Raw genomic sequence first — 26,983 nt, forward strand, 5'->3', positions numbered from 1 at the left:
GCTAGCTAGACCTAAGAGTATCTCTCTATTACTTACTCTTTTTACTCTTTTTCTTTAATTTTAGAGGTATTATAGATAATATAAAGTAATAAAAAGAGGATAGATATATAACTAGGACTATATAGAACTAATATATAGTAATTTTTATAGCTATATATATATATTATACAGCGGTAATAGATAAAAATGTTAATTATACTAAATCGTGCGTGTTGGTGACATGGGCGAACATCGGCAGCCAAGCTTTCCCATGTAACTATGGATATACGGATACCCTAACACCAAACCGTCATCCCATGGCGTCATGGTTAACAGAAGCTCAATTATACAATTTACACTCGGCCGACATGCTGCCCGGTACAGTGTTGGAGTTCAGCGCTACCTAGATATCTCACTTGCCCAAGTCATAATGGCTGGTCAAGTGCTTCCAATTGCGATCCACTGACGTACACGCGCCACTCCGTCGATTCATACTGAACGCCTTTCCCTAGTGAGGTCTCCAATGCTCTAGTAGTGTCGATGTAACCGCCATTTTCCCCAGAAAACCCCACAATAGGCACTGGGGCTATAATACTGCAGCCATGACCGGATGCCTACGTTGTTGACTCTTACACTTCTCTCCGCTAGAGCCTCCCAGGACTCTTACCACCACGCACCATGGGGTTTTCAGTAAAGTCATGGTCACCCGCAAACTGGGCAAAAGTCCATTTTGATCATGTCGACCCTAGATCAAATGCCGCGACAGACGATGCTAGGAGAAGCCTTGCCCATCTCGATTACTCTCCGTTACAGAGAGTATCAGCAAGATCATTCAGCATGGCAGTGCTCATTTCAATGGGTGGTTTAATGTAGGGTTATTGATGTCCCCAGCGTTGACTCCGTACTTACTGTGACTTAGCTTCGGCTATGATACTGGTCAGATCTCCGGCTTCCTTGAGATGCCGGATTTCCAAAGGCGATTTGGCGAATACAACGCAGCCACCGGCGCCTATACATTTAGTAACGTCCGATCTGGCCTGATTGTGGCAATGTTATCCATTGGAACCTTGATCGGTGCTCTCTGTGCAGCGGTATGTATTTGTCTATTGCCATGCTTGTATGGTGCACAACTGATTCGTCTTTAGCCAATCGCCGATGCCATAGGACGCCGTCTAAGTATGACTTTCTGGGCTCTTATCTTCATGGTCGGCCTGATTGTACAGATCAGCACTGACAATCATTGGTACCAAATCATGATGGGTCGATGGGTGGCTGGTTTGGGGGTCGGTGCCCTCAGTGTTCTCGTTCCCCTTTACCAGGGAGAAACAGCACCAAGATATATCCGTGGAGCCCTAATTAGCTGTTACCAGCTCTTCATCACACTCGGAATCTTCCTCGCTGCCTGCTTCAACTTCGGACTATACGAGCACCAGCGGCAAAGCAACGCTAGCTGGCGTGTGCCGATCGGCATTGGTTTCCTGTTTGGAATCGTTCTCGCTGCAGGCATTCTCCTGTTTCCAGAAACACCACGGTTCGATTATCGGAAGGGGCGAACTGAAGAGGCGAAGCAAACTATGATGAGGGTTCATAATTGTCCACCTAACCACTATGTTATCCACGCGGAATTGGAAGAGATTGAAGCCAAGCTCAAAGCCGAGAGAGCCGTGAAGGGCACCTTCATTGATGAAGTTTCGGCAATGATGGCAGCTCCCAAGGTCCCCTATCGACTCGTGCTCGGCATCTCACTCCAGGCATTACAACAGCTGACTGGAGCGAATTTTTTCTTTTACTACGTAAGCCATCATCATGATGTCGATATCTTCTATCGTATTTAACTCGGTAAACAGGGAACTACCATTTTCCAGAGTACCGGTATCAACAATTCGTTCGTCACTCAGATGATCTTGAACGGAATCAATTTCGGTGTGACCTTTATTGGTTTGTACATCGTTGAACACTATGGTCGCCGACGTAGTCTTGTGGCCGGTGCGATATGGATGTTCGTTTGCTTTATGGTATTCGCTTCTGTAGGCCACTTTGGGCTGGATCGCGATACTCCGACCAACACTCCAGCTGCGGGAACGGCAATGATTGTGTTTGCCTGTCTCTTCATTCTAGGCTACGCCACTACATGGGGTCCTATGGTAAGTTCGGCCTGTTACTTGGAAGCTTTGCGCTGTTACTAAATTCACCACAGGTCTGGACGATCATCGCGGAATTATATCCGAATCGCTTCAGGGCTAAGGGTATCTCTTTAGGTGAGGATCTCCAGAAACTTCATTCTCTCGTAGACTCTGACTAATTTACTGAACAGCAACGGCCTCTAATTGGCTGTGGAATTTTCTCATTGCATTCTTCTCGCCATTCATCACAGGTGCCATTGACTTTCGTTACGGCTACGTGTTTGCTGCATGTAACGTTCTGGCCGGGCTTGTCGTCTACTTTTTCGTTATGGAAGGCCAAGGAAGAACATTGGAAGAGATAGATACTATGTACATTTCTGGAGTAAAGCCTTGGAATTCTACTAACTGGGTGGCTCCGACCGCGGCAGAGATTGCACAGATACGAAAAGAGGCTGGCACTGCTGACGCTGCGGTGGAAGAAGGAATGAGACCAAGCGAAGAGACTGCAAAGGAGAAACCGGGCGATGACGGGCCCATCCACCGCGAGTAGACCGTAGACATATTGAAAAGGTGTATTCTATTGGAAGCGAAAGCTAGATTGAACCATTTCGGTCACTTTCCCTGCAGGCCCAGCGGGTCTCGAGCAGTACCTCCGCTTGGAGTCTGTATGCGGCCTTTCTGTACCTGTCCCGACGCTTTAACACTTGCTTTATTCCTCGCCATCCCAAGAGGATTGTCTGCGGTTGGAGCTCGGGGGCCAGATGCGCCTGTCGCGTCTTTGATGCTGTTGCCGTATGATCGGACACTGTTACCCCATCCACGAGTAGTACCCGCAACGCTGAGCAATAAATGAGCCGGTCATGTCCACGAACAACCTCTCAGCTACACCCCAAGAGCACGAACCTGTTGCTCACTCCTTTCCCGGCACCCGAGACACCACTGCCGACTGCATTCACAACTCCACCTGTGAAGTTGCTGATTCCGGCAGTGACGCCAGCAAGCTGTCGACTGACCCAGTCTGCCATGGATGATACGTTTAATATGAAATGATGGTTGTGATATGTCAAGTGTGTTCTACGTCAATTACGACGCCGATATTCAAGAACTAGCGTACTGGGTATTTATAGCAAACCACGTTACGTCACTCGATGGTGCATAAACAAGTTGTTACTGTAACAGACAAGGCGTGAGATTTTAGCGCATCTACGAGCTTGACGGGCGCGGTGCGTCACTAAATGCTGACTAGCACATGGCCCGGATCCGCGTCCTCAGCCCTGTTCCTGGTGTCAGTGCGGGGAATCGTCGGCGACCAAATTATTTCAAACCCCTTGCTCTTGCGCTTCCAACTTCAAGACTTCACAACAGCTTCAGTCGATCCGACTGCAGCAACGGTATGACTGGTCGCGCGCGCGATCCCAATTGAGCCTGACCAACACCCACCCGGTTTACACAGCACCTCTTCTTGCCCAGCGTCATGGCATCTACGCCATCATAATACTTTACCAAGTCGTGGATTTAAAGGGTCACCAGTGACTCACGCGAAGTGTTGTACGATCGGAGCTGGTTCCGTTATAAGTCGCTGTTCTGTCAGTGCAATCTACATCTGGGATCCACAGAGCTTGAAGCTCAAACTCTTCAACTACAAGGACTGTTCATCGTTTGCCCGACCACGTGTTGTTGTATTGATTGACCTGGCGGACACATCCATTCCGTTGAGCCCACACGCGGGTCAAACTAAAACCTTTACCTGCGTCTCACGACTCACCACGATCGGTCGCCGGATACTACCTTGATTTGGTAGAAGTCTTCGCAAAGTTCTTCGCATAGATCGTTCGAAAACACTCCTTTAGAAACGCGAAAGAGTTATACGCAATAATGTCGAATACAAGAGCTTCGTTGATGGTGCCGCGCCCGAATGCGGGAACGAAGCTGAGGCAGATAGAGCAGGCCAAAGAAATGCAACGAATTGTGGAGGAGCGTGCAGCTAGAACATCGGTAGATCCCCCTCCGTACGACTTCTTACAGTTCATTGGCCGGGGTAGTTTCGGACGAGTGTATAAATGGTACGTCAAACCTGGCACAGTAGGCATAGCAGTAGCAAAAAGGCTGATCTTGCAGCAAACATCGTAACACGCAGGAAGTGGTGGCTGTCAAAATTACGGAAGTGGACGATGCCGATTACCAGGCCTATTTCGAAGATAAAGACAGGAGCTTGCCGGACTTGATTCGGGAGATCAAGGTCCTTCAGCAATTGAAAGAAACGAGAGCGTCACCCTACGTCAACGTTATCTACGATGCATTTCCAATGTACTCTGAACTCTGGATGGTAACGGAGTACTGCCCAGGCGGTAGTGTCACGACATTGATGAAGCCCAACCCTGCAGGACAAGGGCTTGAAGAAAAGTATATCGTTGCGATCGCCCGGGAACTTGCAACTGCTTTGAAATACGTGCACGAAGCCAACGTTATACACAGAGACATCAAATGTGAGGAATTTCACCCTTAATCCAACCATACTTGAACTAGATGCGCAGAACGTAGACTAAAAATCCATCGCAGGCGGGAATGTACTTATTACAGAAGATGGCAATCTTCAGCTTGGTGATTTCGGTGTGTCTGGAGTGCTCGAGACAGAAGTGGCAAAGCGGTCGACCATTGTTGGCACGCTACACTGGATGCCTCCAGAACTTCTTGGAGCAAACTTGAGTTCCAACTATAAATATCCGGTTGCCCCTCTTTATAGACATGAAGTCGATATTTGGGCATTTGGCTGTACAGTCTACGAAATGGCAATGGGCCATGGTCCCATGAGCACCGCGAGGACCTTGCCAGAACTTGCCGCCACAGCGCAAGAGAGGCCGCCAAGGCTCGAGGGAGACAGATTCTCGGAAGGCCTCAAAAGCCTCGTAGCGTTTTGCATTGAAGCTAACCCCGAGGATCGCCCTACTGCCGATGCCATCCTTCAACATGACTATCTAAGAGATACATCCAGGAGTCACCCGACAAGTTCACTCAGGGAGCTGATTGAGCGCTATGTCATATGGGAGGCTTCTGGTGGTTCTAGGGCCTCTCTATTCAATCCGCAGATGGGCGCAGCCCACCCCGAGCTCCCACTACCACAGGATGACGATGATGAGGACTGGAGTTTCAGTATGTCTGATGAGTTGGATGACGAATATGCTATAAATCTTGACGATGAGCCGACCACCAAAGCGGCTACGAAAGGCGTACTGAACACTGCTTTCAGTATGCCGAAGTCAAAGAAAGAACGAGAAAGCATGGTCAGAAGAGGAGGAGAAGGACTACAGAGGCTTTTTGATCCTGACTCAACGCCTTATATCTATGGTACGAGCGATCTAGCTCTCCGCCAATATGATACTGAAGGTGGTAACAATCGTGAAACCATTATCGATCTAGACGATGTTGAACCGGCGTTCAATATGCCCACTCTTGATCTTGGAGATGTGCCCACACTACGGGCCAATCGACTGAATAAAGAAGCCCTCGATCGCGTTATAGCCGAGTTGAAAGAGGAAGACGACATGGAGGCACGAAGTTTTGCAAGGAAGAGCATGCAGCAGGACAATGATTATACGAAACGCGCAACACGGGATTGGAAGTTTCCGTCCATGCTACCACCTGAGACATCGATTGCTCCTCCAGAAACAGACAATCGCCGTACCCAGGACTGGACTTTTGCTAGTGCTATGCCAGCTGATAATCGTCGCACGCAAGACTGGACGTTCGCCAGTGCAATGGCCGAGGCAGATCCAGGACATGGGCAAGCACGAAATAGGATGACCAGAGAGATTCAAACGCATCTATTGACTGCACCCGCGGCCGATATAGCCAACAACCGACGGACCAGGGATTTTGTGTTCCCATCTCAGGACCCACCGGAAAATACTGAAACTGATGTAGTTGACTTTGTTGGGCCGCCCCAACCTCGTTATGAACACTCGGCTCGTGTAGAATTCCAGCGTCCGACACTTCGCCATGCCGCAACTCAGCCAACAAGCACTCCTGACGGAACCTTTGGTCAACAAATGTCGGTGTCAGACTCGCCTCCCCGTATGTCCATGATTGATCTTGACTTTGCTCTCCCTACGGAATGGCAGCCTCGACCAGCGACGTCTGGCTCTGGGGGGGACGGGGCCCCCTTGGGTGTCGAATATGGACACAAAGACCCATTCGATTTGGAAGATCAGGTCCAGCTATCAGAATCGAACAATCGCCTGTCATTTCATACAAAATCCCAATCGGAACCTACTAAAGCGCTCCCTGGACTATTAACGCCTAGCGATCAGCAGGCGGATGCAAAGCGAGGGTCAAAATACGGGGTCCATTCGCGAGGGACAAGCCAAGCCAACTTGCCTGTGGGACAACCCGCGAGGTTGATGAATCAACCTTCAAATCAACGGCGCTTTCGCCGCCGCCAATTTCGCCGTGAAGCGTCCTCTGTTAGTAGCAGGAGCTACACGTCTGCCTCCGAAACGGAGCCTGAGGACGATTACGAGCGCGGTAGGCCTTCCTCTGTTCAGCCTGGCTTTCTTCAAAATTCTTTTTGGTCTAATTTCAACCCTGCTAATCGAACGCCATCAGATTGGAATAAGAGCGTGCTTTCACGGTCGAATTCGATAGCCAGTAGAGGGGACATGAGCGGCATTGAGTCTGATGCAATGGATGACGACAGGTTTCATCCATTCAGGCAAGACCCAAATCCGTTTGGAGAAGACTGCATGTCACTCAATCCCGCCCTCTACACTACACCCCCGAACAACAATGCCCGAACGTCCGCAAACGCTTTTATCAACAACGTTCGGCCGACAGTCCCCTTCCCTCTCCCTACTGGCCCGCATCCAGAATCATTGAAGCATGATTCTGACCCGGACCTTGTCGAGCACGAGTTTCAACGTGTTTGCAAGGAGTTTCTGTATGGGCTCAAAGTCTGCAAAGACATTGTTGAGCATCGTCAAAGTGGGGTGTCCACTAGGGGTGGAACAGTGAGAATGAGCACGAGCGTACACGACGAGTACGCGGGCTTGAGTACCGATAGTGAAGGTATAGCCCTGTAAGCTAGGTTTTTCAAAACATGCATCGAGGAGGCGTTGTTGTCAACTTGCGGGATATGCTTTGATGGTGTGGACATGCATATGGAGGGCGCTGGAGTTCTGTATTTGGATCTGGACATTCGTATGGTTTTGGGGGAAGGGGGGCAAGGAAAATTTGCACTCTCACTCAAGGTACAGCAACTAAGGCCCTTGATATACTACTGATAGATCTAATGTATGTAAAGATATGCAAGAGCAACGTGGACGTGCAGCTTTGACGTCTTGCTGGGATTTCTATGACTTTTTTATAGCCATCATTTCCGCTCGTGTTGTTCGTTACTTTCGGGTTGTGACTGTCCTAGGTCAAGGCTCTTACCATGCATGTTTCGTCGATTTCCGACCAGCTAGGTGGGGCGCAGGACAGCTAGTGTTGCTTTTGTTATGTCGGAGTGATTCGTATCGAGTTGCAGAACTTAACGACCGATAACCAGTAGTAAGGTAGGTAGTTTACCCTGCCCGGGAGGCCTTTCGTCCAGCATGCATCGATTTGAATGTTCCCAAAACTGAAATATTCTACTGCGAAAGACAGCGCACCCACCCACAAGCCTTGTAGTCTTGTTACGTGATGAGCAACGGCATACTATATTATATATACAGTAATCAAAACGACATTAGCCCGGCCTGTAAAGCTAGCTGTTTGGCGTTCTGCGATGTAGTAGAATTTAGATCTACAGTGAAACGAGAGCCGTTTCACATATATTTATTATTATATATACGAAATCTCAAGTTATGTGATAGAATTCAGGTTTGATGAAACACGATACCGGTCGGTCCTTACGGAGGAGATGGGTAACAAAATCGGGTTTTCTCAAATTAGATCGACTGGGTTATGTAAATATAATATACACTATATCCATGTCGTTATATGACAAAATTGTGTGACAAATGACACCGGTCCGGTCTGTTCGACTTCTTTCTACTAAGTTATGACGTAGTTGTGTGACAAAAATAGAAATTAATGTTCAACGAGACCGCTTCATCTAGTAATCTATATGCCTATTTGATCGATGGGATTGATCGACGTACTAGAACTATATATAATTAATGTAAAACGATACTGGTCTAAAAGGCTTTGTTAAATTGATGTGACAAAACCATATTATTGTAAAACAACACCGTTCCACATGTGATAAAGTTAGAAAATTAAAACTTAATGCAAAACGACACCGGTCCACATGTGACCAATATCAGGAATTAAAAATTAATACAGAATGACACTGGTCCGTCCACATGTAACCAATATCAGGAATTGAAAATTAATGCAAAACGACACCGGTGGGACTCGAACCCACAGCCTCAGCCTTAGGAGGGCTGCGCGCTGCCATTGCGCCACGGTGCCGCCAAGCCATAACAGTCGTGTGATAGGGAAAATATGACTGTCAGATTGGGGGGAGGAAAATGCAATGCGTCACGTGCCGACGTGACCGGGGCTTCATCGTACGAAGAGGACAGCTTGCATGATGGCCATGACGCCGTATATGACTCGCCTCGCTGGGTGCAGCCTAAACCTCAAATGCAATCTACCTCGCGAACCTACATTTCATGATGGTGAACACAGCTATCGTCACGGCGCTCGCTGCTGGAGCCCTTCTGAGCACTCCTGTTTCCGGAGCTATCTACCTTAAGAGCTCCCCAGTACTCCAACTAGAAAATGCGAAAGCCTATGACAGACTGATTGCGCAGTCCAATTACACTTCTGTAAGATGTATTATCGCTGTCCGAAGCTTTATGCTAACTTTTGTGTCCAGATTGTCGAGTAAGTGCCGTGCATGTCTACCTCGATTCTACCGGTCCCTTACGATGAATGCTAGGTTCTACGCCCCCTGGTGTGGCCATTGCCAGAATCTGAAGCCAGCATATGAAAAGGCTGCGAAGAACCTTGCTGGCCTGGCCAAAGTGGCGGCCATGAACTGTGATGAGGAGGCGAACAAGCCGTTCTGCGGCCAGATGGGCGTTCAAGGCTTCCCCACCTTGAAGATTGTCCGACCAGGCAAGAAAGCAGGAAGACCAACTGTGGAAGACTACCAGGGCCCGAGGTCTGCCAAGGGTATTGTAGATGCTGTCGTGGACAAGATCCCAAACCATGTCCAGCGCATAACAGACAAGAATCTGGACGGGTTCTTGGAGGGAGATCACCCGAAGGCTATTCTGTTTAGTGATAAGGGACCGATTAGTGCGCTACTGAGGTCACTGGCGATCGACTATCTAGGGACTGTGTCGTTTGCACAGATCCGCAATTCGCAGGAAAAGGCTGTCAAGCAGTTTAATGTGGAGAATTTTCCAACCCTGGTACTACTTCCTGGCGATGGCAAAGAGCCCGCCGTATACGATGGGGCCATGAAGAAGGAGGGGATGGCAAAGTTCCTCGCACAGGTCGCAGAGCCCAATCCAGATCCGGCGCCCAAACCATCAAAGAAAGACAAAAAGCCACAGGATAAGAAGGAGAAGCCGAAGGAATCAGCATCGTCCATTACCCTCGAGGATGAAGCTATCCCGACAGAGGCTACAGATCCAGAGACATTGGAAGACGTCAACAAGCAGAAGCCAGTCAAGGTTGACAGCGGGCCACCTATGCTTGAGATGCTCGAACATGCGCCGGCACTGGAAGAAAAATGCATGCTTCACAACTCAGGATCTTGTCTGCTCGCTCTGTTGCCACAAAAACCTCTGGACAATCCGGATGCTGTACTCGACGAACAATCTCGCACGGCCCTAGCTTCGCTTGGAGAAGTCCAACATAAGCACACTGGCCGCATCTTCCCGTTCTACGCCGTCCCAGCCATCAACACAGCTGGAATCCGACTTCGAGGCGGGGTTGGCTTAGACAAAGATGAGAAGCGCATTGAGATTGTTGTCATCAACGCTAAGCGTAACTGGTACCGTCATTTCCCGGGCGATGATTTTGGAACTATTGCAATTGAAGAGTGGATTGATCAGATCAGGATGGGTGAAGGTAAGAAAGAACGACTACCCACTGGGCTTATTCCCGACGCACCGGAAGAAATGACTTCTCCGGAGGAACCCGTGGTTGAAGAGACTATCGTCGAGGAGGAAACTGTCATTGATGTTGGGAATGAGGGAACCCATGATGAGCTGTAAGGCATCTATAAAGTTTGTGTTGTCTGTTTCTACACACTGGAAGGTACCACGAAAAATAAATATAGCAAACATATGGTTGTACAAGAATGCCACTCTCTGTTGGTTGCCTACAGACTCCCGTCGCGATGTGAGCTAGAAGCCATTATCAGAAATCCCGACCTTCATCTGAGGTGAATGGTATCCGCCTGCAGCTCGCTGATCAAGACAGGACCGAGTTCACTTCTTCAATCATCCGTCCGTGCTTCGATCACCTGATGCTTCCTATAACTTGTCCGCCTGGTTGACCTGAAGTTGTCTTCTCTCTCTCCTCCATCTCACCTTTATTATATTGCCCAACAACAGGTTGACATAGCAAGCACTGCAATCAACTTTAAAGCATGAGAATGCAGAAGTTTGACATTGGCAAAGTTGTGTAGCCAGCTACAACGAGACATCTATGTTGCATTACACAGTCTCCCTTACGGCTCAATTATGATTGATGGATAGAGCCGGTGATAAAGTCCAGGTCAAGTCCATAGTTCGTGAGGCAATAGGATGGGATGATCGGATTGTTCTTAAACCTTTCCCAGTATTCATTTGTGATTCTCATTTACTCCACAGCTCGACCGCTAACGCTGAGCATCCATGCCTTTGGCAACTATCAAGGTACGGTTGCGGGGTATTAGCTCGCCCCCGCCCGCTTCCCCACAGATGCGCTATTATGCCTGCTTCCTGCAGCGCCAGGAACCCACCCAGGCCCCACGAATGAGGGGACGCTACTCTCAACTCCTCAATACTGCCTGGGGAACTTCCTACCAGTCTAACAGACCAGTCCATCATATACCGACCACTAAGACCTCTTCAAAAACGTAGAGTCTACAATGGGAGGCGAGACTCGTCCCCTTGCGTCTGCCTCGAAGCCTTACCCGGTCTTTGCTTCGAGGCCTAAAGGCAAGCAGATTCACAACATCTATGCCGCGCGGTTGAGGCAATTCACAGATGGCGGACAGTACAAAGAACAAGGCTTGCTAGGGTATGTATCTCCTTCCGAATTAGCTTTCAAACAAGATGCTGTTGTAGCATGATGCGTGCACTTCCACGTTTCTTCAATAAGCATAATCAAGCATACGATTGCCATACTTCCACACGTTCAATACTGACCAATTGCGCAATAGAAAGCTGTACGAAGGTCGCGCGACCGGCCCAGAGCCCGTCAAACTGTCCGTCTACTCTCCTCCAGATCTATCCCGCCCTACTTTCAAAGAAGCCACCTCCCATAAGTTCAGTCCCACATCTACTGGTGAATCATTCGGTCCGTCATGGTCGACACATTGGTTCAAGGTCCAAATCAAAGTACCGTCGAATCTGTTGGATAAAGAGCATCTTGAGTTCCACTGGGATGCCGGCAACGAGGGTCTTATATGGACCGAATCAGGTGATGTCGTCCATGGACTGACAGGTGGAGGTGAAAGAATTGAATGGATTCTACCCAAAGCTTTCAGAGATGGCGGAGAACATACGTTCTATATTGAAATGGCGTGTAACAAGATGTTTGGAAATGCACCTGGGGGCGATAGCATTCAGCCTCCTAACCCAGACTTGTATTACCCTCTAAACGTGGCAGACATAGTTGCGGTCAATCTAGATGCACGAGCTCTCCATATCGATTTTTGGATCATTGGAGGTTAGTAGGCAAGAACTGCTTGAGTCGTATGCTAAGAATGTCTAGACGCGGCAAGAGAGTTTCCGCAGGATGGTTGGGAAGCACATGAAGCTCAACAAGTCTGTAATGGTATCATGGACTGCTTCATCAACGGATCTGGAAGTAAAGACTCCATCAAAGAATGCCGAAAGATTGCCCAGAAGTATCTGGGCGACAAGATCGATTCCGCTGATGTTTACAAAGAAGATGGCCAGGAAGCTATTGTGAGTGGGATTGGAAATTGCCATATTGACACTTGTTGGTTATGGCCATGGGCAGAGACAAAGCGCAAGATTGCTCGGTCTTGGGCTAATCAATGCGACTTGATGGACCGATACCCGGAACTCACCTTCACAGCATCACAGGCTCAGCAATTCAAATGGCTAAAGATGTACTATCCATCGGTTTTTGATCGAGTAAAAGAGAAGGTCAAGGAAGGAAGGTTCCATCCAATTGGTGGAAGCTGGGTCGAGCACGATACCAACATGCCGAGTGGAGAAGCTCTGGTCAGACAATTCTTATACGGTCAACGTTTCTTCGAGACCCACTTTGGAGAACGGTCCAAGACATTCTGGCTGCCAGACACCTTCGGCTATTCAACACAGCTTCCTCAGATATGTCGTCTAGCTGGCATGAGCAGGTTCTTTACCCAAAAGCTAAGCTGGAACAACATCAATAGCTTCCCTCATACCACTTTCAACTGGGTGGCCCTTGATGGTAGTCAGGTCATTTGCCACATGTGTCCTGCTGAGACGTATACTGCTGAGGCCAATTTCGGCGACCTCAAGCGCAGTATAACACAACACAAATCTTTGGACCAAGACAACACTTCGCTGTTGTGCTTTGGCAAAGGCGACGGAGGCGGAGGTCCGACGTGGGAGCACATCGAGAAGCTCAGAAGATGTCGAGGTGTCAGCGACAATATAGGAGTGTTGCCGCGTGTCAAGATGGGAGCATCCGTGGACGACTTCTTTGGTCGCCTAGAGAAAAAGGCCGAGGAAGGCACGGAATTCGTAACATGGTACGGTGAGCTGTATTTCGAGCTACATCGTGGCACGTATACGACTCAAGCAAACAATAAGAGAAACAACCGAAAGGCTGAGGTGATGCTACATGACTTGGAATACCTTGCCACCCTGGCTACTATCAAGGATACATATGGCCACCAAGGCGCTTCGTACAAGTATCCTAAGGAGGATATCGATGACATGTGGGAAGCGGTCCTTCTGTGTCAGTTCCACGATTGCTTGCCAGGAAGTTGCATTGAGATGTGTTATGACGATTCTGACGAGGTTTGTTCTGTCCCCGCGCTGCTATGACGTATAACTAAAGAGGTGCACTAGCTATATGAGAAAGTATTCACAACTGGTGAGAAATGCCTGAAGGAAGCTCTAGGTGCTCTTGGATTTGAGGGAAAGCGCTCCCAGCGCTCAAAAATAGTCGCACTGAATACACTACCATGGAAGCGGACAGAGCTTACTTCCATACCTGGGCCACAGGCGTACAGTATAGCATCAGGAGAGAGCGGTATTATGGAGATACGCCCACTTGAATCAAAATATCCAGCCAAGAGCGCAAGCATCAAGGAGATCGCTGTTGGCGTGTTTGAGTTGAAGAACAGCAGGTTCGCGATGAAAGTCGACAACGGTGTTATCACATCTCTTTACGACGTCGAAGCAGACCGTGAAGTTATTCCGAAGGGTGGGAAGGGTAACCAGCTGGTCCTTTTCGACGACAAGCCACTTTACTGGCAAGCATGGGATGTTGAAGTCTACCACCTGGAATCGAGGAAGGAGCTCGAGCCTTCAAAAACTAGCATTGTCGAGAATGGTCCTCACCGTGTCAGCGTGGTCACTGAGACTAAGATCAGCGATAAGAGTTGGATCAAAACTACAATTAGCCTTGCGGCCGCATTAGACGGGGAGGATTCGCTGATTCAACTGGAGAGCGAAGTCGAGTGGCATGAGACCATGAAGTTCTTGAAGGTTGAGTTCCCGGTGGACATTGTCAACACTGAAGCAACCTACGAGACCCAATTTGGTCTCGTAAAGAGACCGACTCATTACAACACTTCATGGGATATGGCGAAGTTTGAAGTCTGCTGCCATAAATTCGCTGATTTGTCCGAGGCTGGCTATGGTGTCTCCATTCTGAATGACTCCAAATACGGCTTTGCAACTTGTGGGAACGTTATGCGCTTGAGCTTGCTGCGCGCTCCGAAGGCCCCTGATGCACATGCTGATATGGGTAAGTCTGCTTGACAGAATCTAGTGAGATCTAATGCTAATCTTGTTCAGGCCGTCACCACATTAAATACGCCGTACTTCCACACGCCGGTCCCTTGTCCTACAAAACCGTTCGCGCGGCCGCGGCGTTCAATAATCCATTGAAAGTGATCTCACATCCAAACCCTCATGTATTTGCGCCCCTATTCAATGCTTTCAAGGTGACCGGAGCGAACAACCTCGTTCTTGATACTATCAAGCGCGGAGAGGATGATGATGATGTCAGTAGGGGGGAGCTACCTAAGCGCTCGGGTCGGAGTATCATTCTCCGCGTGTATGACGCGATGGGTGGTCGTAGCAAGGGTAGGCTTGAGTGGGGCACGGTACCAGTCAAAAAGATATACAGGACAAATGTGCTGGAGGACGATGGTGAGGAGCTGAATATCGAGAAGGAAGGGCACGCCAAGATTGAGCTGAGAGCCTTTGAAGTCGCAACGTATAGATTGCAACTTTGATGGCGGGATTAATGAGTGCGCTGCGGCCTGGGCGTTGCTACGTAGTACGGGATCTACTGTTATGGTTTAACTATGTTCAAGCTTGCTACCGCGTCTTGAATACGATGACCAACAGGGACGACGTCGCATGTCACTCTGACAGCAAAGGAGACGAGGCGTTTTTGTGTTACCGTGCGTTCATCTCGGAACAGTGGAAGTACGTGTCCATTTGATTAATCAAGGCTATGACATCTACAAGCCTGGTGAAACCAAGAGCGAAACTCATCAAAAATGCGACAAAACTAATCCATCGTAAAACATTCATCCCTTACGCCGAGGAATACTATCCCTTGCTTATGAAACGATGGCCTGTCGGCCGGTTTTTTTTACCGCTCATTTAAGCAACTTTAGCGGGTAGAGATAAGACGTACTACTATCTCATCGAGTATATAGTAAAGATATCCAGTAAACTTACTATAATAGGAAGAGGGTTTATAGACTTTCTTACTATAGGACTTAGATTCGAAGTTAAGATAAATGTTAGTTATGTTAGTATTGCAAGCGGAAGATGCGGCCGAGAAAACGGCATATGGTTATCCAGTTTTATAAAGGTGACGTCATCTGACTCGCGTAGTACCCGGGGTACCGCTGTTAGATTGCAATATAAGAAATACGCAATTCAGGACCTGAAGTACGCCAGACCTATAGTGTTTAAAGCAATCTCGGTGACAGTAAGTGAAATCATATTCATTAGTCGAGGTTTATCACTTTAGCCTTATTCACTAGTGGGATTGTCTTGTGTAAAACAGAATGTCGTTCAGAATACGATTCGTAGTTGCCAGGGTTGATTGTAGGAGATCACCGGAGCTCATTGGTAGGACAGCTTGGTCTCGCCCGTCTCTTGGGTTTGACAAGGCCAAGAAGCATAACAAACACGGACTGATCACGCGACGGTGGTTATAGGAGCTCTGGACCCCATACCAAGGCTCGCGGCGCCACCTGTCCTCGGATTGCTAGATTGTGCATCTAATCAATCACCAAAGACTTGCTCGGATTTCACCACGTGAGGATACACATTCTTAGCCAAAAAAGGAATGTATCAGAAAACATGCGTAGCGTCGTATATGTCAGCCTTGCAAAACACGTGGAAAGCAGGTGTTGGATGAAACATGATCCCCGCAATCAAAGTCCCCAATCGGCGGGAAACATTCCGACAGACCGAAACGCATGGATTCGCCTGTAATTTCCGTAGTTGCTCCACCAAACGGTCATCGCGGTAGTACAGCAGAGCGTAATGTTGGCGGATTTATAGTGTCGAGGGTAGCTTTTGTCGAAAGTGAATTACGCAGACCGCTTGTTAGGCGAGATCAGCTTACATCACCTGATGCACTGACCTAGGCAAATCTGTTACCAGCGACCAGTAGCTGTTGCCGCCGTGTTGGTGGCCTGCAATTTAGTGCTCATGTCAGTGCTGCACAGCAAATAGGGCAAAGGACCTGTGACGATGCACCAAAGTTGTCCAGGGATGGGGCGAGGTGAAGTATCGTGAGTCGCCCAGCTACACAAACCCTGTTCGCTGTTCTGCATAAGAAATGTATATAGTTGGGATGCTGGAAGTAGAAAATATCCGCTAGTTGGTTGACAGAACCTTCCGCAAATCATCACCGACGTCACTCAAGATGCATACTCCACACCAGACCCAGGACATATCGCAGGAGTTCCTGGAGTTTCGGGGATTCAAAGGCGTTACCAAAGTTCCCCTCAGCTACGATCACGACGGCTCTAAAGACATTCCGACAGTTCCAATTGTGGACTGTGCTGGAATCTTTTCTTCTGACTCTGACGAACGGAAATCGGTGGCAACGTCAGTCAGATCTGCGCTTCGCAGATACCAGACGTTGTATGCAAGCAACCATGGCATATCGGGAGACCTCCAGGAGTTGGTGAAGAACCATGGCAATACCTTCTTCAGTCAACCCATCGAAGAGAAAATGAAATACCACCAAGCCAAATCTCCAAGCGGAAAAAGAGGCTACCAATACATATCAGAAGGCAGAGAAGACGAGCCTGGAAGACACGGTTCGTGATAGCCCTTCTTCTATTCCAAATAAAATCGAGGATTGGGAGATGGTGATTGTGGCTGACCTAGGACCAATAGATTTCCGTGAGGCATTCAAGGCCATGTTGGCTCCCGATACGAACGACAGTCGACTACAGCCTTCGAATCCATGGCCCGCGGACGTCCCTGGATTCCGTCAAAGCCTGGAGGAGTACAGTGTTCAGGTGAGGAGGTTTGTCGAGGCCTTTCTCCGGACTGTTGCTCTCGCCATGAATGCACCAGAAGACTTCTTTGCAGACAAGCACGGGAAAGAGCAAGGCTTATGCCTCATCCGATATCCAAAGGCTGAAGGCTCCCAGAACGATGGACGTGCTGCGCACACAGATTACTCCAGTGAGTCATTGCCCTGCATTGCATGTATAAGGCTAATATCGATAGTAATCACTATCATTGACCAGCTCTCACCGGTCCAAGCTCTTGAGGCATTCGATGTGAAAAATGGTCGCTGGTTCAAGGTCCCACCTGTCCCTGGTACGCTGGTCATCAACGTTGGCGACTTCTTGGAACGCATGAGCAACAAGTTCTTCAGCAGCACCATCCACTGTGTACGCAACAACCCTGGATCTGAACGTTATTCTTTGGTGTACTTCTTCGATGCAGATCCTGAAGCTGAGATAGAAGTCGCTGAAGCATGTGTCAGCCAAAAGAGGCCCTTACTGTTTGATAAAGTGAAGGCGGGAGAATGGCAAAAAGGCTTGTACGAGCGCTGAGCGCTTAGTGATGAGTCCTGATGTCGATCGTCGGCCGGTTTCTTCTATTCTTTACTTTGTTTTTCTACTATTGTTTGTAGGCTTCTTCACGGAAAGAGCCATGTGCTCCTTCGGCTCCTCTGTGAGGGCTGTAACGTGAGCCATTCTGCAATTAGCGATACCTGTAGGCTGGTTCCTGTTGGACCAGGCGTTGGAATATTGAATGAGGCTGCATGAGCGCGCGGAGTCTGCTCGTCTTGGGTGGTCATCTCTACTATATTTTACGGATGGAATATAGTCTTTTATGACATTGACTGGTTACGATCATGTGAAGCTCGCGATTAGAATGCTCAGAATCAGATGAGCAGTCGCACGTGACGACGCTTGCTCGACGTGATAGACCGTCAATTAATTAGTCTCGACGCGGTCTTTGCTTCCCCACTTGGCATGGCGCATTTTCATGTTGAACCAAAATCATTCTTTAGTTCTCTTCTCTACAATCACTTCTGATGCTCAAAGTCCACATAGTCGTGCAGTCTGTCTACGTTAATGTTTCGCAATCCTCGTGAGAACGTCGCACGATTATTCGACGAGCGACTTGAGCCGTCCGTCGGAAGAGCACCCTCGCCACCACACACCACCCAACCTGCCTCCAAATCCTTCGCAGCTCGTACACCAAAAGCGATGCCATATGTAGCAGTAGGGACTCTAACACAATCAAAGGCTACCCCGGGCTTTTCGACTTCCAAACTCAACCAGGCAACTTTAGTGCCATTAAGTGCAAGCAAGAAGTCGTCAATCCCGGGTGGCAATTTCGGGAAGCTGAAGGCGAAGCCAAACGGAAACATCCTGACATTCTTCAAGAAGGCAGAGGAAGAGAACAACGCCTTGTTTGTGAAAGACAAGCGCTTAGTTGGGAGTGTCACGTCCCAGCAGGAGACTACACCGGAGTACGAGGAGGATGACTCGGCAGCAGATCATGACGTTTTGACGGAGGGCCGTTATAATGAAGAGGGTGGAAGCATAAAAAAGAGGAGGATAAGCGCAGACAAAGACGACTTCGTTCACGTCTCTCCACTAGTATCAGGAATTCGAAGTGATTCTGGACAAATTGAAGACACTGAACAATCATCTTTGCCTAGCGTACGGAATGGACCTTTTCTTGAAGACTCGGACAGTGATAGTGAAGTTACCAATATGTTATATACGAGGAGACGACCAATCGTAACCGAACAGCAAGATTTCTCGACGAACGAGGTAGATGATCGACCGAAGATCAAGTCTGAGGGAGCCGATGAGAAGAGTATTTCGGACACCATCTCTTCTGCTCCGTTCAACTTGAAACGGGAGGCGACGAGTGCACCTGCAGATGTGACCTTGGATGCTTTCAACGAGTTTGACAACGCCAACGACGATTTCGAAGACGATGATTTCCTCGAAGGAGAGGAGAACGTTGAACGTAGGTGGATGGAGGAGCAACGACTTCTGGAATTGGCAGAAGATAATTATGAGAGAGATGAGAATCAGGAAGAACCACGCCCAGAGGTGCTGCCAGAGGTCCTATCCTCGGATTATGATGCGGACGCTCCGACATGTCCTGTGTGTAGCGTTGGTATGGCCGGTGTCGCTGAAGAAGACATAACCATACATGTAAACAATTGTCTCGACGGAAACTCTACCTCCTTACCACAGAATACCATTTCCACGCGTCCTTCAGCTTCGACTGTAAAAGCAGAAAGCGGTCGCCAATTCCAACGTCCCGTACGACCAGCCAAACCTGGCCAGGCAAATCCATTTACGCTAGCAGCTCCAGCACCGAAAGGGTCTACATCAGCATTTTCAAAATTGATGACAAGTCATACAGAAGATGCAGCGTGGGCAACCGCCGCTGCTGCAGAGAAGCAATCACGTGGGAAGCCTGCCTATCAAAGGACGTGCCCTTTCTACAAGATCATGCCGGGCTTCTTCATCTGTGTCGATGCATTTCGATATGGAGCAGTGAGCGAATGCCGAGCATATTTTCTGAGCCACTTCCACAGCGATCATTATATCGGACTGACCGCATCATGGTCGCATGGCCCGATCTATTGCAGTAAAGTCACTGCAAATCTTGTCAAGCAACAACTCCGCGTTGACTCCAAATGGGTGGTACCCATTGAATTTGAGGAGAAGATCGAAGTGCCTGGGACGCAAGGTGCATTCGTGACTATGATACCTGCAAATCACTGTCCCGGAAGTTCACTCTTTCTTTTCGAAAAGGTGACCGGTAAAGGCAAGAATCCTAAGACTCAACGTGTGCTACACTGTGGGGACTTCCGAGCATGTCGGGCACATATTGAACATCCTTTACTACGGCCAGATATCATCGACATTCTTGGCAATAAGACCGGGCAGCAGAAGATCGATGCCTGTTACCTTGACACGACATATCTCAACCCAAAGTATGCATTTCCGCCACAAGAAGAGGTGATCAAAGCCTGTGCAGACATGTGTGTGAGTCTGAACAAAATGAAGCGCGACGATGAAGACGGATGGGAGCAAATGAAGCGAAAGCGTGCGGGACAGGGTATGGTCAAATTCGTACAAAAGAATGAAGATACCATCAAGACGGAACCTCTCGATAGCGAGAACGTGGATGCCATGGCTATCGGAACAAACAATGAAGGAAAGCCGAGGGGCCGTCTTCTAGTTGTGGTTGGCACGTACAGTATCGGCAAGGAGCGTATATGTTTGGGCATTGCAAGAGCACTCAAGAGCAAGATTTACGCACCACCTGGCAAACAGCGCATTTGTGCTGCCCTGGAAGATCCCGAACTCAACTCGCTTCTGACCAAAAATCCTCGCGAAGCCCAAGTTCACATGACGCCCCTGTTCGAAATCCGCGCCGAAACACTCGACGACTATCTTAAGGAGTACAGAGCAGAATTTAGTCGTGCGGTTGGCTTTCGTCCGTCAGGGTGGAACTACCGACCGCCAAACAACCGCTTCATTGCTAGTCCTTCAGTACAGTCAGTTCTGCATTCGTCGAACTGGAAGAGTAGCTATTCAATGAGCGAACTTGTCCCGCAGCGAGGCAGCACCAGTCGCGCAAGCTGCTTTGGAGTGCCGTACAGTGAACACAGTAGCTTCCGAGAGCTGACCATGTTTTGCTGCGCGCTGCGTATCGACAAAATCATTCCTACGGTCAACATCGGTAGCCCAAAGAGCAGAGAAACCATGAAGACGTGGTGCGAACGATGGGCGACAGAGAAGAAGAAAAATGGTCTATTCAAGCCCGACGGCGAGAGTGGCTGGTGATGTTCGGCTCTTCTTCACTGGTCGGATAACTATAGACTCCCATCCACCATACACTCTTGTACATATGTCCATGTGTATATATTTGGCGACCGAATGGTCAGAATCTCGATGAAGAGCATCCTCATGATCAGGAACCTTTCTCAAAATCCTCCGGTCGACTAACCGTCATTCGTCTGTCACCCCTGCGTGCGCGGCCCATTCCGCTACATCCTGGACAAAGAAGTGTACCAGAACTACGCAAGAGGAGATCCCGCAAAAGCTCCCCGCAGAATTTGCTGTTATCTTGGGTCCGAAAAGGTAGCCTTCTATTTAGGACTCGGCTCGCGTGGCGAGACTCCCTCTGGGGCTGATGATCTGTTGATCACTAGTCAACCTCACCTCATCATGATCTTGTTCAAATCCGATTGTACATGCATGCATGGGCTATGCATGTAGTCCGCTTGATGTACGGTGTCCGGTCAGCTACAGCAGCGAGTAGTGTTCTAGACGCGCCACTTTCTGCACCGCTCGATTCGGATGCCTTGTTCGTATATGGCACCAATCGCAAACCCGGTCTTTCGCAGTTGCCACTTGCTGTGTGTTGTCTGGACTGTAAGTATGTAAGTGTAAGTGATTGATTGATTGCCTGCCTGCCTACTGCTGCTGCGCCTCTATTGTAGGACGTAATCGCGGCCACGCCTCTGATGAGTTGACCGACCCCTACCCCCCCTCCTTTGCATTATATGTATTATATGCGCGACAGCGTCAGGTGAACAGATGACGTGACTGCGGTGCGTTGTCCCATGTATGTGATGGCGCGCATGCTATTTGGTTGTTAGATTGGATGCCATATCGTGGAATCATCATTCTGGAACTTGGGCTGTTGGAGGTATGTATGTATGTATAGCGTAGATGGTTTTATCTCCATACAAATATATGCACATATAAAGATATGAGAACATATGTGTATCGGATCTGTGATACTGTCTGTACACGCAGACCCAAGGATATGGGACGACAGCAAATGGTGAAACGCGGGGGAGCTCATGCGTTGCTGCACGACCGACCGTGCCCGGAGCGATGCGGCTCGTGACGCAACAATGTTGCGGATATGATGCAGTGCGAGCAACGAGCAAATGTATGAGTGGTACTGTGCGACTGTGGATTTAGATCGTAGTGCGACGACTGCAAGAGATTGAGAGATGGAAAAGAAGCCCTGGTCAAAGAACATACGATGGTGGCATTGGGTAATCAGCGCAACCCAGGCAAGCATCGCTGTCTGAGCACAAACGGAGTTCGACTGTGTTCATATTCACAGTCGCACGCATGATGATAGCTTTGATGGAGATTCTTATTAGCAATCTTAAAGCAGCACTCCTATGCAATGCCTTTCGGTGTCGAATAACGACAAGATATTTGAATACACACACGAATGTTTGTCGCCAATCGCGCCCCGCTCCTTTCGTAGCGTCCGTTTCGGCCATGAAAGACTGACATTGAAAATCACCAAAGCGAGCCGTATTCCGGCTGACTTGATGATTATGTCAAACAATTAAACGTTGAAACAACCCCACACCATTAATACCCATAAAAGTACCTATAAACTCAAATCGCTGTGCTGCTCCCCCTTAACAGTAAATTACTGGAGGTAAGCAAGAGCGACGATAGCACCCAAGACAAGAGCGGCGGGGCTCTTGAGGTTGACTGCGGCGCCGGTGTCAGTAGGAGCTGACGGACCAGTACCGGTAGTTTGGCCAGGGTTCGTGGGTGATCCGGCGCTGGAGGGAGATGGAGTTGCCGATGTGATCATGGTAGAGTTGTTATGGGTGGGTGATGGGGTGGTGATGGGAGTAGTGACAACAGCGCTGCTGTGAACAGTCGATGATGCGATGGACGAAGGAGTTGGAGTTGGAGTCGAAGAAGGCGCATCGGATGAGCTCGACTCTGGTTGTTCGCCGGAGCCACCAGACAGAGCGATCTTGCCAGTGTAGTTGATCTGATCACCTTGAGTGATTTGGAGGGCGTAATCGGCAGAGTTGAAAAGGTCACCAGCGACGGTCCACTGGTAGGTACCACCGGTTGCGGATGCTGTATATGAAGTCAGCGAAACGTGTACGATATGTCTTGTGTGGTGTAGTCATAGGGACTTACAAGTCAGAGTAGCAATGGTGTTAAGGTTGCCCGAGTCACCCTCGCGAAGAGTGATGGTCACTGGCTCATCGATCTCAGGCGCAACGTAGGTGAGAGTGTAGGTCTGCCCGGCCTCGACCTCATTGGGGACACCAGTGAGAATCAGAGTGTTGGACTGAGCGGCAACGAAGGAGACGAGAGCCGTGGCGCCGACAAGCAGACTGCTGAGGAAGTGCATTTTGGGATATATGGCTTGAAGAAGCTGTAATGTGGAGGTAGATGATTGTTGATTAAAGAGTTAATTGGAAGTAGCGATCCAAGTGGTGTACTTGTGGATTAAAGAGAGTGGACTGAGCGAAGAAGTCTACAAGTGATTCAAGGCCGCAGGTTAAAAAGAACGACAGTGGAGTTGGTAGGGAGGGCGATCGGCGGCGATTTTGTTACCGTGGGAAATGAATCCGCAACGGAGTTGGGATAGTGGATAGTGCCCAGGCAGGGGTCGCTTGGGCCATCAAGCCACTAACTGGGGGCGTCGTGAGCGTGCGAGGGTTAGTTCAGGCACCCTGCCAATCAGCGCGAGGCTCCTCCAGCTTCTAATCCCCGTCTGGAGTAGGATAGCGAAATTCAATTGATTACAACGCCAATCACTCACAGCCTCTTAAGCCAGATCCAGTCTCATGCGTGATTTGAGGAGTTTTTGGTGCGAGCAATCCCGGCCTTATCATTTTCGCTCGTTCGTGTGTTGGTGCAGCCCTTTGAGAAGGGGTGGCCTGGGTGGGATTCGGTGCTTGCCAAAGTCCAAGAATTTGCACTGTCAGTCTCGAGGCAAATTGTCACTTCCAAGACCACTAAGACGCGGAAAGTCGCTCAATATTCACGGCTTAAGAGCAAGGCTATTACCATCCACTGTCAGTGTAGAATCATGGTAATTTCTGCAGCAGGGCCAATTTATCGGTGCCGCGCGACGTAAGCACTGGGCTGCTTCCAGGACGTTCTTGACGAGCTTTTGCCGCCCCATTGCACGCAAGGCAGCCTCGACGCAGCGGCCTATATCCCCCAGATTTTCGTGGATTAGACCCGTCAACATCCGGCTGAAAAGGGGACATACAGCCGTTGCATGTGGATATGCGCCTTGGACGGTCTCTGGACTGTGCAGTGTGTGGCGTCTGCTATAATTGGACGGGGGAAATTGCTGCACCATGTACAAGCCTTACAGTAATAAGTAAGGCCTCATGGAAACTATGGGTAGCTACAACTCAACATGGCGTTTCCGTATATTGTGTCATTCAGTTACAGCGGGGCGAGCGAGGCGCATTGGGGCGCAACAAACTGTGTCTCTCCGTTTTGCTGCTTCTCTGCTTGTGACTACGCGACTTAGCTGCAGAGTACAGAGAACGAGACAGCCAAAGTTCTATTAGAAGCCATAATTACGCGCCCTTCTGTAGTATCTGTACAGAGTACCCGCCCAAGACATCGAGCCTCGCAGCGTAGTGCACATCGCAATATCTTGTCCATCTGAAGATCGCAGTTTGACAACAAACAGACATGACTTACAGATTGCGTGATGCTGGTCGTTGAGAACACAACAAATCAGGAGTTCATATCATGTTTAGGATGAAGCGCCTTCAAGATCACCAGGCCATGCAATATTTAAGGCTAAAAAGGGTATCAGAATAACTCGCTCCACCAGTGTTCATCACGTCTTCCCATCTGTGCCATTGACCGTCCCAGAACTGTCCATTCGACTGACAAGCTTCTTCACACCTGTCCATTCTTCCTTTCTTACATTGTCAAGACCTCCAAGATCTGCACCTACTTCAAACACCGTCACCACTCCATCCAAGCCGCCTACGGCAATTCTCTTGCCTTCGTTGCGCTCCCATGCGAGCTTGTTGAGACTCCGTTGGCCGAAGCTGAGGCCACGCTTATCGCTCGGACTTGCTTTTGCTAGTGGGACTTCAATGTCTACATTTATGTCCCAGACCTCGAGGTTACCGCCTCCGTCCACAAGACCGAAAACTCCAGGCTTGACAGGCGACCACTTAGCATCGTAGACCAAATCCTCACGCACAAAGTCCAGTAAGGGGCTAACGACCTGACCCGTACCGATCACACTCGTGGTGCTGGCCGCTGCTGGTGGACGCACTTTCCAGATCTTCACGCTCCAGTCCAAACTTGAACTGAGCACCAGGTCACCCAGATCAATTATTCCACGAGATGGGTGGAAATCGAGGGACATGACGGGCGCTGCGTGCCCACGATACGCTACCCTTGTGTCGACTCCAGCCTTTGCACCTGCGCGGTCGTACCTGTGACAAGGGTATATGGTACCTTCTTCTGAGCCCGCCAGAAAGTAAGTCGGATCGGACTGCGGGAATGCCATGCATGTCGGTGCCATGTCTTCTGTCTTCGCTGGCGGTGGCGTGGTGAGCTCGAGCGACTCTTGTGGTTTGGTCAACATATCTACGCCCCAGCCACAGACAACGCCGTCTGTAGAGCAAGAGATGATATTGTTCGCATTTTGTGTTCCGACGATATCAACAGAGTAGATTGGATGCGTATGCCCTGATCCCGTCAGAGGTGTCTTCTGAGCAGGCGCCCCTTTTTGCCGCGTGTCCCACAGGAGTACTTGGCCACTATAAGCTCCTCCAATGATCAAATTCGGATGGAAGGGAGAGAACTTCGCACACAGAATATCCGACTGGGCATGGAAGACATATTCCGGTCGGTCATGCATATGAAGGTTCCACACCTGGATCAGACCGTCTGGATCATGAGGAGCCGACGGATTCTTTGTATAAGATGCCAGCACAAGTTCCGGGAATTTGGGTGAGAAGCTTAAATCACTAATCACACGCTTCTTACTCCATCTCTCGTCCCAAAATTGAGCTATCTCGCGTACTCTCCGTCCCTTCTTGCCTCTGGTTGCGCCAGGCTCATCATCGTCCTCGTCAGCAGCCTGCGGTCCACCCAAAGAATAGTCTGCAAGCAAATCATATTGCTCATCCAGAGCCCTTTCAATGACCTTCGTAGACTTTTCCACAAAATCTTGGAATTCATCGGAGGCGTTGACGGCAACAAGTTCGTCATCGGTCAACGCACGTGCCGGAAATTTAGACGTGCTGCTTTCGTTCTGAAGCCCGCTCTCAGCCTCTGAGAGTTGCAAAGCTTTCAACTCTTCCTCAATCTCTTTCTTTAGATTTTGCCTGATCTCCTCTTCGTAACTCTCACGTTCTCTTCGGCTTAGCCTTTTGCTTGAGCGCGGTGATTTCATCCGACTGGGTGACTGCTCGCCATCCGATCCAGTCTGCGATTCTCGGCGTCTGGCTGGCGACCAACTATCCGAGGTTTGAACACCCTTGCTATAGGTTATACGCTCTGGCTGTGGGTCCGTTGTGATTTCGTAGACTGTCGTCAACGGCGCAAATGTAAGGTTGGGTGGAGGCTTGGTAGGGCTTATTTGTGACTGTGCTGCAGCATTATGCGTAGAGGGAGGACTTGAAGGTTCGTGCTGATCGGAACTGAACTGCCCTGCACTGACAACAGAGGTCGGGCGGCTTCCTCTACCTGCTGGTGAGCCGGGTCCTGTGGAACCTGGTCTACTCTCTCCGACTAGACTTGATATGAGAGTATCTAGCTCTTTTCGACTTCCTGCTCGGCTTGGTGTGGGCTGTATCAACTGTGATAAAAGTCAGTGCCGAGATCTGAGTTCAGGGTAACATGTGGACTTCCTACGTCTTCAGTACCCCCGATACTTTGCCTGGAAGCTGAGAGCTCCTTCTGCCGATTCTCACGTTGCCGTTTCAGCTCCGCAAGCCTCGCTCTTTTAGCTTCTATCTCGGCTTTGCGTTGCTCCATGTTATATTGCTTAACACGGTTGGCAGGCTTCAAGAAGATGCACGTTCAACCAGGCCTTGCCCGTGGATATCGGTGATAGGTGGGCAATCCGAATGACCTTCAAGGTAGGAGCGTACTCAGTGAAGTATGCATACAGGGACGATACAAATGCAAACGCATCGAGTTCATTCTGAGAATGATGTTGAACTCCGCCAAAAGT

General features: G+C 49.3%; 8 protein-coding genes and 1 non-coding gene across 9 annotated transcripts; 5 read left to right on the plus strand and 4 right to left on the minus strand.

The window, feature by feature from the left end:
- Positions 1 to 657: 657 nt before the first annotated feature.
- Positions 658 to 2,652, plus strand: EJ05DRAFT_489392 (general substrate transporter; the record flags this gene model as incomplete). The annotated part of the gene is made up of 6 exons (XM_033745784.1): positions 658 to 848; positions 899 to 1,070; positions 1,125 to 1,772; positions 1,845 to 2,123; positions 2,177 to 2,237; positions 2,294 to 2,652. 6 exons carry the CDS (start codon positions 658 to 660, stop codon positions 2,650 to 2,652), a joined length of 1,710 nt encoding a protein of 569 aa, XP_033596586.1.
- EJ05DRAFT_479684 (uncharacterized protein) lies at positions 2,353 to 3,267 on the minus strand. The gene is made up of 2 exons (XM_033744726.1): positions 3,006 to 3,267; positions 2,353 to 2,940 (listed from the first exon to the last, which is right to left on the minus strand). Exons 1-2 carry the CDS (start codon positions 3,125 to 3,127, stop codon positions 2,715 to 2,717), a joined length of 348 nt encoding a protein of 115 aa, XP_033596587.1. The 5' UTR covers positions 3,128 to 3,267; the 3' UTR covers positions 2,353 to 2,714.
- Positions 3,268 to 3,806: 539 nt separating this feature from the next.
- On the plus strand, positions 3,807 to 7,289 carry EJ05DRAFT_149773 (kinase-like protein). The gene is made up of 3 exons (XM_033739307.1): positions 3,807 to 4,165; positions 4,221 to 4,588; positions 4,662 to 7,289. The coding sequence occupies exons 1-3, from the start codon at positions 3,978 to 3,980 to the stop codon at positions 7,175 to 7,177; spliced, it is 3,072 nt and encodes a 1,023-aa protein (XP_033596588.1). The 5' UTR covers positions 3,807 to 3,977; the 3' UTR covers positions 7,178 to 7,289.
- A 1,191-nt stretch (positions 7,290 to 8,480) lies between these two features.
- Positions 8,481 to 8,552, minus strand: EJ05DRAFT_t69. The gene has a single exon. It is a non-coding gene; the product is annotated as a tRNA-Arg (tRNA).
- Positions 8,553 to 8,758: 206 nt separating this feature from the next.
- Positions 8,759 to 10,588, plus strand: EJ05DRAFT_514161 (thioredoxin-domain-containing protein; the record flags this gene model as incomplete). The annotated part of the gene is made up of 3 exons (XM_033748501.1): positions 8,759 to 8,911; positions 8,962 to 8,969; positions 9,025 to 10,588. The coding sequence occupies 3 exons, from the start codon at positions 8,759 to 8,761 to the stop codon at positions 10,310 to 10,312; spliced, it is 1,449 nt and encodes a 482-aa protein (XP_033596589.1). The 3' UTR covers positions 10,313 to 10,588.
- Positions 10,589 to 11,069: 481 nt separating this feature from the next.
- EJ05DRAFT_456971 (alpha-mannosidase) lies at positions 11,070 to 15,174 on the plus strand. The gene is made up of 5 exons (XM_033742514.1): positions 11,070 to 11,324; positions 11,467 to 11,975; positions 12,021 to 13,285; positions 13,337 to 14,240; positions 14,291 to 15,174. The coding sequence occupies exons 1-5, from the start codon at positions 11,173 to 11,175 to the stop codon at positions 14,731 to 14,733; spliced, it is 3,273 nt and encodes a 1,090-aa protein (XP_033596590.1). The 5' UTR covers positions 11,070 to 11,172; the 3' UTR covers positions 14,734 to 15,174.
- Positions 15,175 to 16,391: 1,217 nt separating this feature from the next.
- On the plus strand, positions 16,392 to 21,995 carry EJ05DRAFT_489397 (uncharacterized protein; the record flags this gene model as incomplete). Its single annotated transcript, XM_033745785.1, has 9 exons — positions 16,392 to 16,791; positions 16,871 to 17,164; positions 17,210 to 17,528; positions 17,622 to 17,676; positions 18,049 to 20,813; positions 21,296 to 21,408; positions 21,636 to 21,685; positions 21,796 to 21,934; positions 21,967 to 21,995. The coding sequence occupies 9 exons, from the start codon at positions 16,392 to 16,394 to the stop codon at positions 21,993 to 21,995; spliced, it is 4,164 nt and encodes a 1,387-aa protein (XP_033596591.1).
- Positions 21,996 to 22,435: 440 nt separating this feature from the next.
- Positions 22,436 to 23,164, minus strand: EJ05DRAFT_504252 (uncharacterized protein; the record flags this gene model as incomplete). Its single annotated transcript, XM_033747534.1, has 2 exons — positions 22,436 to 22,884; positions 22,948 to 23,164. 2 exons carry the CDS (start codon positions 23,162 to 23,164, stop codon positions 22,436 to 22,438), a joined length of 666 nt encoding a protein of 221 aa, XP_033596592.1.
- Positions 23,165 to 24,435: 1,271 nt separating this feature from the next.
- EJ05DRAFT_456977 (cytoplasmic dynein-like protein 1 intermediate chain 2) lies at positions 24,436 to 26,960 on the minus strand. The gene is made up of 2 exons (XM_033742515.1): positions 26,662 to 26,960; positions 24,436 to 26,605 (listed from the first exon to the last, which is right to left on the minus strand). The coding sequence occupies exons 1-2, from the start codon at positions 26,782 to 26,784 to the stop codon at positions 24,623 to 24,625; spliced, it is 2,106 nt and encodes a 701-aa protein (XP_033596593.1). The 5' UTR covers positions 26,785 to 26,960; the 3' UTR covers positions 24,436 to 24,622.
- Between the last annotated feature and the right edge of the window lie 23 nt (positions 26,961 to 26,983).

Source organism: Pseudovirgaria hyperparasitica (genome assembly GCF_010093815.1).
Source record: "Pseudovirgaria hyperparasitica strain CBS 121739 unplaced genomic scaffold EJ05scaffold_17, whole genome shotgun sequence".
In the NCBI taxonomy this organism is placed as follows: Eukaryota; Fungi; Ascomycota; class Dothideomycetes; order Acrospermales; family Acrospermaceae; genus Pseudovirgaria; species Pseudovirgaria hyperparasitica.